The sequence below is a fragment of the Carassius auratus genome, chromosome 10, assembly GCF_003368295.1.
Source record: "Carassius auratus strain Wakin chromosome 10, ASM336829v1, whole genome shotgun sequence".
NCBI classification, from domain to species: domain Eukaryota; kingdom Metazoa; phylum Chordata; class Actinopteri; order Cypriniformes; family Cyprinidae; genus Carassius; species Carassius auratus.
Genome location: NC_039252.1, coordinates 17,790,823 through 17,803,692, shown reverse-complemented (window position 1 = coordinate 17,803,692; position 12,870 = coordinate 17,790,823). Strand labels below are relative to the sequence as shown.

At 40.2% G+C, this 12,870-nt stretch overlaps 1 protein-coding gene across 1 annotated transcript in view; it reads right to left on the bottom strand.

Annotated features, from left to right (window-relative positions):
* Positions 1-7,702: 7,702 nt before the first annotated feature.
* LOC113110127 (BRCA2-interacting transcriptional repressor EMSY-like) overlaps positions 7,703-12,870 on the bottom strand; it is a 15,991-nt gene continuing 10,823 nt past the window's right edge. The window contains exons 14-21 of the mRNA XM_026274144.1: positions 12,823-12,870; positions 12,518-12,689; positions 12,277-12,441; positions 11,987-12,200; positions 11,623-11,656; positions 11,207-11,575; positions 10,792-11,121; positions 7,703-9,165 (exon numbers count right to left, since the gene is read on the bottom strand). The exon at positions 12,823-12,870 is cut by the window's right edge and continues 123 nt beyond it. Coding sequence (XP_026129929.1) covers positions 8,977-9,165; positions 10,792-11,121; positions 11,207-11,575; positions 11,623-11,656; positions 11,987-12,200; positions 12,277-12,441; positions 12,518-12,689; positions 12,823-12,870 — 1,521 coding nt within the window. The 3' untranslated portion in view covers positions 7,703-8,976. The remainder of the gene's footprint in view (positions 9,166-10,791; positions 11,122-11,206; positions 11,576-11,622; positions 11,657-11,986; positions 12,201-12,276; positions 12,442-12,517; positions 12,690-12,822) is intronic.

Below are 12,870 nucleotides of genomic sequence, written 5' to 3'. Positions count from 1 at the left end.
TTTACCAGCACAACTGGTGTCAATTACATGACGTTCAGTGACTCTCCTCACATGACAGACTTGCCTTCAACAGTGTTTGGACAGATGGTCTCCACTAACTAACCCTTCCTAACCCACCGACCGCTGCTTGTTTTCAGGGCGTTTCATCAGCGCTGGCGAGTGAAAGCGGAGTGTGTTTACTACAACTAACTCAGATTCCCTCGATAACAACATTTTTTTCTGTAGATCTGCCAGCGGAGATGTTTCTCATGACCTCCTCCAGTCCCTGATGAGTTCATGGCGTTCCTGAGATGCTCCTCTAGAGACACACAGATAGAGACACAGACGCATGTATGGGGTTTAATTACACATGTGGGAATCACTGATAGCGGCTCCGTCTCCTCCCAAACACACACATTCCCATAAAAGGCTGTTCATTCAGAGTCATGAGAGGATCCGCTCGTCTTCTACACGTCTCCTATCTCTGAGAACATGCAGTGCTGATGCGTTTCCTGCACAGATGAACCCAGATGATCCATGATAGTTTGACTTTTGTGTGTCCTTGCATTTCTCAAGTCAAGGCGCATTCAGACCCACAGTAATATATGCAAAGAGCTTGGAAATCTTATGATTTTAAAAACCCTTCCAAGGCTGAATTTATTTTAATAAAAAAAAAAAATACAGTAAAAAATGTTAAATATTATCAGAATCTAAATCATCAGTTTTCTGTGTGAATCTGTGTTAAAGTGTAATGTATTTCTGTATTTTCAGCATCATTCCTCCAGTCTTCAGTGTCACATGATCTTCAGAAATCTTTTGTACTATGAGCTAATATTTTTAAGAACTTACATTAACAAAAGTTGATTCTGGAAAAATAAAGTGCTCATTGCATCCACTAATGTTAACAAGCGAGACCTTGTTGTAAAGTGTTCCCGTGTTCCCGTGTTCTTCTAACGGGGGGCACAGGAAGTTCCTGGAGTCTGTAAATTGTAAGCAGACGTGAGGATTGATGAGCTGCACTTGAGTCACGCTGAATGTCTCTTTGTGAGTAAGACAGGAGTTCAGTCTCACTTTCTGGAGGTCAGACGGGTCACACACAAACACTTTCCTCTTGCACTTCATCCGGACGGAGCTGTGCGTGCTCTGCTTGTGATGCTCATTCTGGCTCTGATCCAGGAATCACACACATCACTCGTTCTAGAACTTCATCTCTGCTGGCTGACGTCAGGACGAAGGCACTTTATGTTTCTGCAGCGAATGTTTTTGTGTGTAATGAGAAACGCTAGAAACACAAACCATCTGATCTACAAACCATAAAACAACATCTGGAGAGAGGCCTTCAGATGGTTTCAATGTTCTCGTGTTCTTCACACAAACAAACTAATCATAAAGCCACTCGACACACCGACAATAAAACACGTTATATATATCCATAAAAAGAAGAAACACATTCCTCTCCACAATTACAAACATCACGAGCCTCCAATGATCCCACAAACCCACAGACACATTCACAACAGCAAGAGAGGAACCTCACCTCCATCTCTGATGAATAATAACGTGTGTGTGTGTGTGTGTGTGTGTGTGTAGCCCTCATGCAAGACTACAGGCATTTTTAGATTTTCAAAACACTTTATTCTGGGTGATTTATAAGATTGTTTCCTCAAGGGGACCAAAAATATGTCCCCACAAAGAAGATTCCAGGCAGAATGGTTGCAGACGAGATGAGGACGAGCTCTATAAAATAAAAAAAAACCAAACAGGTTTGAAGTTTCCAGTGAGATATAAAGGACATCTCTTCTGTCAGGGAGCCTTGGCAAAGCTGACCTCACAACAGAGTAACTGAACACACAAGACAAGATTATAAACGGCCGAAGCTAAAGAAAGCTGTCAGCTTCAGTGGGAGGCTCTTGAGAAGCACTTCAGTAGTGCACACTAGTTCCTCAAGGGCACTTACTGGTACTTCTGAAGAACTTCACCTCAGTGTTTCTGAGGAACGAGCCGCTCGCTCATATCTGACATTCACAGACTGTCTGAAACATCCCACAGCATTGCACACACACACACACACACACACACACACTCTCAGAATCAGATCCACACTTCCTGTCGTCAGAAGCGAATGAGTCACTCGTCTATATTCACTTCATCTCCAAACAATAACATCAGCTTACAGGGCTTTCTGACTAGATTTGTCCAGATGATCAAATGTCACACACAATAATTCAGAATCATCTGATTTGTTCATCTCATGACGAGCGTGGGGAACTGAAGCTGTGAGAGAAATAAAACAGCGGCTCTGAGGGGATTTCATCATACACACACCGTCAGAAATCAGCACCAACAGACATTAAATATTGATTTTAGCATTCATCACTCATCGTGTGTTTCAGTGCACACACTAAATCATTATATTGAAGGAATTAAACCCAATGTAACCACTGTTGTTACTTTCCCACAAATGTGAAAATCTCCTGTGGTCACAACACTGCCCACAGAGAGAGAGAGAGAGAAAGTACATTACGTTATTTTTAAGGTGTCCTCGTTACAGTGTAATTATATATTTAATTACTGTGTAATATTAATTAACAACACACACTTGCTCTATAGGTTTGGTGATGATTAGGGTCACTTGTATGTAATTATGCATCATTTATTTTTAGCACAAGAGTAAGCACATGTGTGACAATGTGTGACAAGGCCACCTTAAAATAAAGGGTTACCAGAAAGAAAAAAATAAGAAAAATTCCTCTGTGTTTTTCTTGCTTTCCAGTATAAATATCTAAACTTTTTAAAATAATTTACTGGAGATGCAGAATGACGGACGTCACTGAATTCTGAGAAACTGATCTAAGTTCACATAAATATACTCTTATTTTATACGAATAATCCATTTGCAGATATTTGTTTTTTTATACTTGTCTCATAAAACAAGAATCTCAGTTCATTATGATATTCAGTGAAGATGAAAAAACATAGTCTGACACAGAAACACACCACAATCGTGATCAGAGCAGATGATCTTCATCATCACCATCATCATCTGAAGTGTGTGTGAACAGAAGCAGATCAAGAGGAGTGACTTCACTTTCAGTCTGAACACGTGATTTCACTTCATGTTTAATTCAGTGTTACTAGTTTTTGTAACCTGTGATGTTTAAGTATCAGTATAGTTATTAATACTTTGAATCAGTTTTTATTTTTCCATTTTAGATTAAGTTTTAGTCATTTTGTAGCTTTTTTAACATCTATATAATTTTAGTAATTTATTTCAGTTTATTTTAGTATAAAAATGAAAACAATTAAGCAATTAGCTTAAATAAAGTGTATATTTTATTTCAGTTATAATTTTTTGTATAAGTAATAACAATGTAGTTATTATAAATGGCATTATAAAGGTATTAATGCATTGTAATGCATTACATTTTTTATAAATAATTGTAACCAAAGTTAAAATAGAGTTAAATTGCATTATAATATTTAAAGGTTGTAATTTTGTATGAGTCAAAATTATGCATTTCTCTTTTATGCCAAAAATCACGAGGATATTAAGTAAAGATCATGATTCATGAAGATATTTAGTAAATCTCCTACTGTAAATCAGTGGTGGACAGTAACGGAGTAGCTTTACTTCGTTACTGTACTTAAGTACATTTTTCAAGTATCTGTACTTTACTGAAGTAGTTTTATTTTGAGTAACTTTTACTTTTACTTCACTACATTCCAAAGCATAAGATCGTACTTTTAACTTCACTACATTTCATAAAACATATCGTTACTCCCTATAATATATCACGTGCTCCGACACGCAGAAGCGGTGTCTGATTCATCATGAACGAACTGAGTCTTTTCAAAATAAACCTTTAAATCGGATCGCGAATCGCACCAAACGATTCGTTTACGAATTAGAATGATCCGATTGCAGCTGTTCTGGAATCGACCACTCACTGATTCAAATGAACCGTTTAGTGTGAGTCTACAGAAGTAAGAACCGTGAGATATTGTGAGCGCGTGCGTCTGATGTTGCTAAAAGTAAGTTATTAATGTCGGAATTTAGGATTAATTATTGTAACTGAAAATCATATTTTTTATTATTTATTTTATATATTTTATTTTGATAATTTAGAATTATTACTGAAATACAACCTTTTTTTTGTATCAAACAGTTCATTGAACAATAATAAATGAAGTACCTGAAGCTGACAATGAAGTAAATGTATAATAATTAGCACAGATGATTAATTTAGCGCTGTAAACGCGCGTGTGAGGGGCGGAGACGCGCGTGAGGACCAAACACAGCAGAGCGGTAGGAAACTTCACTCCTCTCTCTTTTACTATAGCGATTGATTTTTAGATACGTGATCTGAGTATTTCATAGAGTTGTAGAGTTAGAGTTATTAGAGAAATATAATTATTTTTTACATTCTTTGGTCGAAGTTTTCAGATCGGCAATTCGGAGCCTGTTCGCGACTCTGTTGATTCAGATCGGCACTTCGGAGCATGTTCGCGACTCGGTTGATTCAGATCGGCACTTCGGAGCATGTTCGCGACTCGGTTGATTCAGATCGGCACTTCGGAGCATGTTCGCGACTCGGTTGATTCAGATCGGCACTTCGGAGCATGTTCGCGACTCTGTTGATTCAGATCGGCACTTCGGAGCATGTTCGCGACTCGGTTGATTCAGATCGGCACTTCGGAGCCTGTTCGGGACTCGGTTGATTCAGATCGGGACTTCGGAGCCTGTTCGCGACTCGGTTGATTCAGATCGGGACTTCTGGACTTCGGAGCATTTTCGCGACTCTGTTGATTCAGATCGGCACTTCGGAGCCTGTTCGCGACTCGGTTGATTCAGATCGGGACTTCTGGACTTCGGAGCATGTTCGCGACTCTGTTGATTCAGATCGGCACTTCGGAGCATGTTCGCGACTCGGTTGATTCAGATCGGCACTTCGGAGCCTGTTCGGGACTCGGTTGATTCAGATCGGCACTTCGGAGCATGTTCGCGACTCGGTTGATTCAGATCGGGACTTCGGAGCCTGTTCGCGACTCGGTTGATTCAGATCGGGACTTCGGAGCATGTTTGAGATTTTTTTTAAATTCAGCTCTCGAAGCAGGAAGTGTTTGTCAAACAGTTAATTGGTGATAAATTAATATTTGAACTTGAGGCTTTTTTTTAGACGAGTAACGTTAGACGGACATGAATGTTTATGCAGAACGGTACTGAAAATAAGTAAATATTGTAGCTGATGCTAAATGTCTAGCAGGCTTGCTGGTGCTAACTTGAGGTAATTTTTATAAATAATGTCCAAATATTTTTATTCAACCACCTATATATATATATATATATATATATATATATATATATAGATAGATAGATAGATAGATAGATAGATAGATAGATAGATAGATTACATCTGGGGAGAAAAGAAAGGATGTGATGTTCAGAACATGGTAACTACAGTAATTATCAAAGAGGGGAAGAGATGCACCCCGTTTGGCCAGGGGTGTTTTTACACCACAGACAAGGTTTGAGAAGGAAAAAAATCATTAAGAAAATAGAATTATATTTTCCTTAAGATGTTCTTCCTAACTTCAGGCCTTATTATCATGTCATATATAACTGTGATGTTCTGTAAAACCACAAACTTTAAAATACTTTGTTGTTACTGGTGAAGATCAGATGGTCATCTCTGTTTTCTCTCAGTTTCATCACAGTGTAAGCTTCACAGTGAACATTACTCTCATCAGTGTAGTCCATATCAACAACAAAAATATATCTTGACTCCATATAGTGGTTATTTTGGAAAAAATCCCAGGTATTTTGAGCAGTAGGATTATAAAAAAAAAAAAAAAAGTGCTAATATAAAATTAAATTAGCCTATATAAAATTGCAAACATCTATCTTTCAGTACTTTTTTACTTAAGTACATACAAAATTGAGTACTTTTGTACTTTCACTTGAGTAAAATTGAAAAAGGAGTACTTTTACTTTTACTGGAGTAATATTTTATTATTCGTATCTGTACTTTTACTCAAGTACTTGACTTGTGTACTTCGTCCACCACTGCTGTAAATATATCAAAACTTAATGTTTGATTAGTAATATGCATTGCTAAGAGCTTCATCTGAACAACTTTAAAGATGATTTTCTCAATATTTCGATGTTTTTGCTCCCTCAGATTCCAGATTTTCTAATAGTTGTGTCTCAGACAGATATTGTCTTCTCCTCACAAACCAGACATGATTTCTTGAGCTGATGTGTGAGTGTGTGTTAGAGGAAGCTGGTGTTGTGCTGGGGTCAGATCACAGATGTGTGATGTTCGGTGTGATCTGGGACGTCCCGAGGCGAGCGGCTTCACTTCATCCGTCCACTGGAAGATTCTCACCTTTACAACTTCTTCAAAGCCGTCCCTTCAGCTCTATTATTATCAGCAGATGAAGGTCATCTTCAGTCGCAGGGGTTTTCCAGCATCTGCTGCAGTCCATCTGAAACTGAAACTGAAAGCGTCTGGTGGATCCCGACGGCTATTTACATCAAACACAGTAAAGCTTTATTTATAGCACTTTAAACACAAAACACAGAGATGACATCAGCTGGGAAACTTACTCTGAGCTCATGTGATGTTACATACTATTAGTGTTACAAAAATAATTTAGTTAGCCTTTTTTTAATGTCTGTATTGTTGCTTTATTTAGTTTACTATAATAACCGTGCTGAATCGCAGTAAGAGCAACTGAATATCATTATTATTCTACAGAATACTCTGATAGTTTCATCACTTCAGTTTATAATGCATACACACCTAATAGTAATATTCCATAATGCTAATAATTTATGATGAGATTATCAAAGCTTCGCCCGACTGAACAAACACATTACGTAACACACAAATTAGTTCTGGGAAAACAAATGAGTTAAATGAGCTGTTACACAAACGGTGCTTTTCTGAGAAAATGAAACGACGGGAGAAGAAGAGATGGCCCTGGAAACATCTAATGAGACATTCATTATTAAAGCATTCAAACTGATTCAGAAAAGCTGAATCCGAAACACAATTTGATTTGGTAAAAAAATAAAAATAATAATAATTCAAAATGTTGTTAACCTTTTAATTGCTGTTAAATCATAAAGGCTTCATGATTTAAATTAATTAAACATGTTTTTGATTATAATCTTGAAATGAATCATTAAAATATGCAGAAAATGTAAACTGAAAACAGAATTTGTAAAAAAAAAAAAAAAAATGTATGAAAAATTTAAATGCATTTTGAAGGGCGCAGTTTAAATAATATTAATTTTTAAAATAACTTTTAGTAAAATAGACTGGAATTTTAGGAAATAGAGTAGAATTGAGGTGATACGGACTGGATCTGAATCTGATCTGAATCCAGTGACACCACACGAACGAGAGGAGGCTCGGTCCCGGAGGAGCTCCAGATCTATCCATGAGGACAGAAGGAAAGTCCCCGCGTCCCTGGCATCTCTGCCCACTTCAGACGAGCGGAATCCACCCAGAAACACACACACACACACACACACACAAAACCCCCCGTCCCACACACACACCCACCGCACGTTTGTTTCCATTACAGTGAGGAGTTGCAGGGAAACTCGGCCCTTATAATGACACTGGTACTTTCCACACACACTCTCACACACACCTCAGCCCCACCCTCTGCTCACCTGTGCAAACACACACACACACAATCACAACACACAACAGAGCTTTGAAGTAAAGTTTATGAATTAAAACGCATCCAGCACAAACGAGACACACGGGCGAGAGCACAAACACTATTTACACCAATCAGAGAGCAGAATAGAAGCGGAGGCGGAGTCACAAAACGTCCTGATGAAGCAGCGCTCATCATCATCATCATCATCATCATCATCAGCTCTAATTTAAAGTGTAAATTAAAGGGACAGTGCATCACTCTGTCATCAATCACCACGAGGTTAATATTGTGAAGAATGTGTGTAAACAAGCAGCTGCTGGTAGCCATTGACTTCCACTGTATGTTTTCCTACAATGGCTACCGTCAACTAATATTCAAAATATCTAGATCAGATTTTTAACAGAAATTATATTCCCTGTGAAATATCTTGTATCATTAGTTAAACACGCCAGAAGATATTTTGTCATCCAATAGTATTTTTTTCCTAACTATTAAAGTCAGTGGGTGCCGTCAACTGTTTGGTTACATACATATATTCTTCAAAGTATACATTTATGTGCTTTATTATTTTTTTAATATAAAACAGCTTCTGTTGTCTTCAACAATTCAGATATATTTAAAGAATGCTGGAAAACAAATATTTGCTGGTAGCCATTGACTTCCATAGTATTTTTCCCTATTATTTCCAGACTAACATCCTTCAGAATATCTCTTCAGACTTTTAACAGAAATGATATTTCAGGGCCCTGTCAAATATATCTTGTATACATTTTTAAACAACTCAGATTTTTTGGTCCCCATTGAGGTTTTTTTCTTACAATAAGAGTCAATGGCTACCGTCAACTGTTTGGGTACACTCATCCTTCAAAGTATATATAATCAGATTTATTTTTATTTTTACAAAAATGAATGTTATTGCCATAAGAAATATCTTCTGATGTATTCAACAATTCAGATATATTTTAAAAATATTTGTAACCAAATATTTGCTGGTACCCATTGACTTGCATAGTATTTTTCCCAAGTATTGACTCAATGGCTACCAACAGCTGTTTGTTTATCACCATTTTAAGTGTGTGTTCAACAGAAGAAAGAAACTCGCGCAGGTTTGATCAACTTGAAGGGAGTAAATGAAGAGAGAATGACTATTTTTTGGTGAACTGTCCCTTTAAGTATAAATCAACACAAACATTACTAAGGTTCCGTCCACAGAGTAAGGTTTGTCTCTACTGCACAAACTCACTGCATGATTCTCTATACAGACGTGATGAAGCACTAACAGAAGGGGTTTCTCCTCTGAACACATCAAATCCACACGCTTCACTGTGATTGGTCGGCCCTGGGGCTGGCCGCCGCCCCCTCGTCATTGCTGCTGTCCACTTCCTGTTCCATGGCGGCCTCCTCGTCCAGACGCTGGCTGGTGTAGTCGCTGATCTCCAGGAAGCCGCTGGGCTCCACCACCACGTTTGATTGGCTGGAGTCCGGCATGATGGAGTACTGCGGGATCACCTGACCAAACACACATCACATGACCTCAAACACACGTCACATGACCTCAGCAACACCAACACAGCCACAACATGATGTTTACTGTGTGGGGTGCAACAGGGCTAAAGACATCTTTGATATTACTGTCCTCTAAACCATGAGCGAGCACAAAAACTCTCTTAAACATCCGTTTTTCAAGATGCACATATACATTTGTCTGACCTTCTGTGCTCAGTTGGTCTAATATTTGATGTTTTTACTTTTGATGTTAAAAGTAAAGTATATTTGTCTTGTTTTCTAGTATACCGTAGTTTTCGGACTATAAGTCTCCATTTATTTAGAACCAAGAGTTCACATCACCGTCTCCAGCCGCTAGAGGGCGCTCTATGTGTTAAGTGTAGACTACAGGAGAACTGAGCAGCATAGAGCGCCCTCTAGCGGCTGGAGACGGTAATGTTTTCTCTTGGTTCATGTCAAATTAATTCTGATAAATAAGTCGCATCTGACTATAAGTCGCAGGACCAGCCAAACTATGAAAAAGTGTGACTTATAGTCCTGAAAATACGGTAAATATCGAAACATTCTTGAATCTGTAAAAGTAAAATGATTTAAGATATTAAGTGTTGCTTTCTGTAAAAAATTAATAAAAATGTTGTTACTTTTTCCTGAAAACAAGCAAAAATATCTGCTTATGGGACAAGAAAAATTATCTTAATTCAAAGGCTAAACAATTTTTCTTACCCCACTGGCAGATATTTTTGCTTGTTTTGAGGAAAGACTAACAACATTTTGATATATAATTAAATAAATAGTAAAAATCTCATTAAAATGTAAAATGAGAAAAATTTTAACAGAATTTGAGAAAATTTCTTCTAGCTGAAAAAAAATTTTTTTTGTTAAATATTTTGTATAAATTAGACATGCATTCTGATTATTAAAATTGGATTAATCTATTATAATAGAGTCCAGAAAAAATTTAATGGAAATAATACAAAATGAAAAGTTAAAATAAAGTGGAATTTGTAAAAAAAAAAAAAAAAAAAAAAAAGTATTTCAGATGATCATAAATATTTAATATTTGCTAAATTAAACAAAATATTTGAATATATTTATATTTATGATACTTATATTAAATATTTGGCAAAAATATGTGTCTTTTAATAAACTGTTGTTATATTCCATAAGTTTTCATGATTTTAATTAATTAGACATGGTTTTGTTCAAAAAAAATTGTATTATTTAACCATTAATAAGTAATCCATTAAAAAAAAATAGAACATAAAAAAAAACTGAATTCAGAAAAAAATATTTTGGAACATTAAAAAAAAAATTATTTAAAAAAAATACAGAATGAATTAATTGACTCAACTTGATATATCGATAGAAGACAATATTCAGTTTTCTCACTGATTGGACGTCACTGACACCATCAGGTGACAACCTGAACTGAACTGATCTCAATAATGACTCTGGAGCTCTTTACAGCTGAAACTGATCAAAATGATCCTCCTCTAGTATTATCGAAACATGCTTGAATGTAGATATTATGATATCATGTCTTGTTTCAAGTGTTGATGCATCTTGAATCAGGAATGATTAGATGTGAATACTAGAACACACGGAGGATGTGTGGAGCTGGAGGAGCACCTGTATGATGTCCAGGTCGCTGCTCTTGACGCGGCTGAAGGATCCGTGAGCGAGCGTCTGTTTGGAGCTGCTGATGAGCGGAGAGCTGCTCGGGGTCTTGGTCAGCGGGCCGCAGTCACTGGACGAGTCCACCACCATGGGCTCGATCTCCGCCTCCATCATGGAGATCTTCAGGATGTCGGAGGGCTTCTCTGGCGCGGGTCGACTGGAGCTGGACTCCGGCTGGAGCTTGACGGACGCCTCGCCGCTGCTGGACACCGGGGGGCACTGATGAGCGCCGAACGTGATCTTGGTGACGGACGCTCCCTGCGTGATGATGGGCTGCTGCAGCTGAGACACACACACACACAGAGCCGTCACTGATCCGCTCACACACACACACACACACGACTCGCAGCGTCTGCGCAGTTCTCACCTGAGTCTTGCTGGAGCCCACGGGGTGATGCGCCTGCAGCGGCGGCGGCTGCGACAGCTGCGTGTGTGTCTTGGGTCGGTTGTGTGAGGAGGGCGCCTGCTGCAGTCTGGGCAGCTGCGGTGTGTGTGGAGGGGTGGAGGACACCAGCGCAGACGCAGACGCAGACACACACACTCTCTGCACAGAGACCCGGGCCGTGAGAGGCTCCGCCCTCTTAGAGGAAGTGGGCGTGTCTGACGGTTCGGCTGCAGGTTTGGGCTGAGACGAGCGATAGAACAAACCCGTCTGAGGATCCAGAGTGTCTCCCTCCGACTCGCCCTCCTCCATCTGCTCCTGCAGCGGCTTCACCTGCGCACACACACACACACACTTGTATTAGAACTACACTAACCCTGCCCCTTACAGCACACACACACACACACCGCCGCAGTGTAAATCAGTGTCACATGACTGTAGTTCTGACCTGTTGTGTGGTGTGTCCAGACGCAGCAGACGCTGACGGACTCGGGACATCTCCTCCAATCACAGTCTTACACACTTTACCTGAAACAGCAGAGCAACAGTTAAAGGGACAGTACACCCAGAAATCATCATTCTGTCATCATTTACTCCTCCTTCACTTGTTCCAATCCTAAGGTTTAGTTTTTTTCCACAGAACACAGGTATTTTGAAGAATACTGGCAACCAAACTGGTGACGGTACCCATTGACATTGAAATCAAATCAGATACACAGGAAGCCGTAGATGTTTCTGGAGTTGGTGCAGTGTGTATTGTCAGACTTGTATGTGAGAGTCAGTGCTGTGCTGTAAGAGCTGGATGAATGAGGGGCTGGGGATGTTACCGGTGGGGGGTGTTGGGCCCCGGGGTCCGTGTCTCCGGCGCTCTGACCCGACGGCTCCGGGGACTGTCTCCGCTCCGGCACCGGGATCGGCACTGCCATCTGACTCAGGTCGATCGTGTTCTGGCGAGGTTTGGCGTCGCTCTTCTCCTTCACTGTAACACACACACACACACACACATTGAGCAGGAGCGAGACACAGCGGCTCACACACACGGTTCGGACACACACCGCTGGTCTGCTGCAGCTCCAGCAGGGCTTTGATGGTGGACGTGGCCGACTGAGACTCTCCGCTCATGTCCTGGTAGATGATGCTGGGGCTGGCCTCCACAGACACCTCCTGCTCCGTCCAGTCCTGCCCCCTGGAGGTGATGAGGTGCACCACCGGATGAGCGTCTGGACACAGAGACACAGCCTCGTGAGCGCAGTGATCCCAGGGAAACAGATCTATGAGATGTAGGAGTGCTCTGACCGTGAGTGCTGTCGGACGTCTCTGTATACGAGGGCGAGTCGTCTTTGTGCGCCCCCTCCTGGACAGATTCTGCGCTGCGTGTGACCTGCTGCAGGGTCTCGGTGACCAGCTGACGCGTCTGTTCACTGACCACCGCTGTCTGGAACGCCATGGGCTTGGGCTTGATCAACACCTGCACACAGCACCATCATCACTGACCAATCACAGTGCAGCGTCTGACCGGTATAAATATATACGGTGTCGCTGCATCTCTAGTAACGATCTGTTTCGATGTGTTGTTCTGGCTGTAGTGAGCCGCGTCTGACCTGTGTTTTGCCCTGCTGGCCGTACACGATCTTGGTGGGGATGATCTT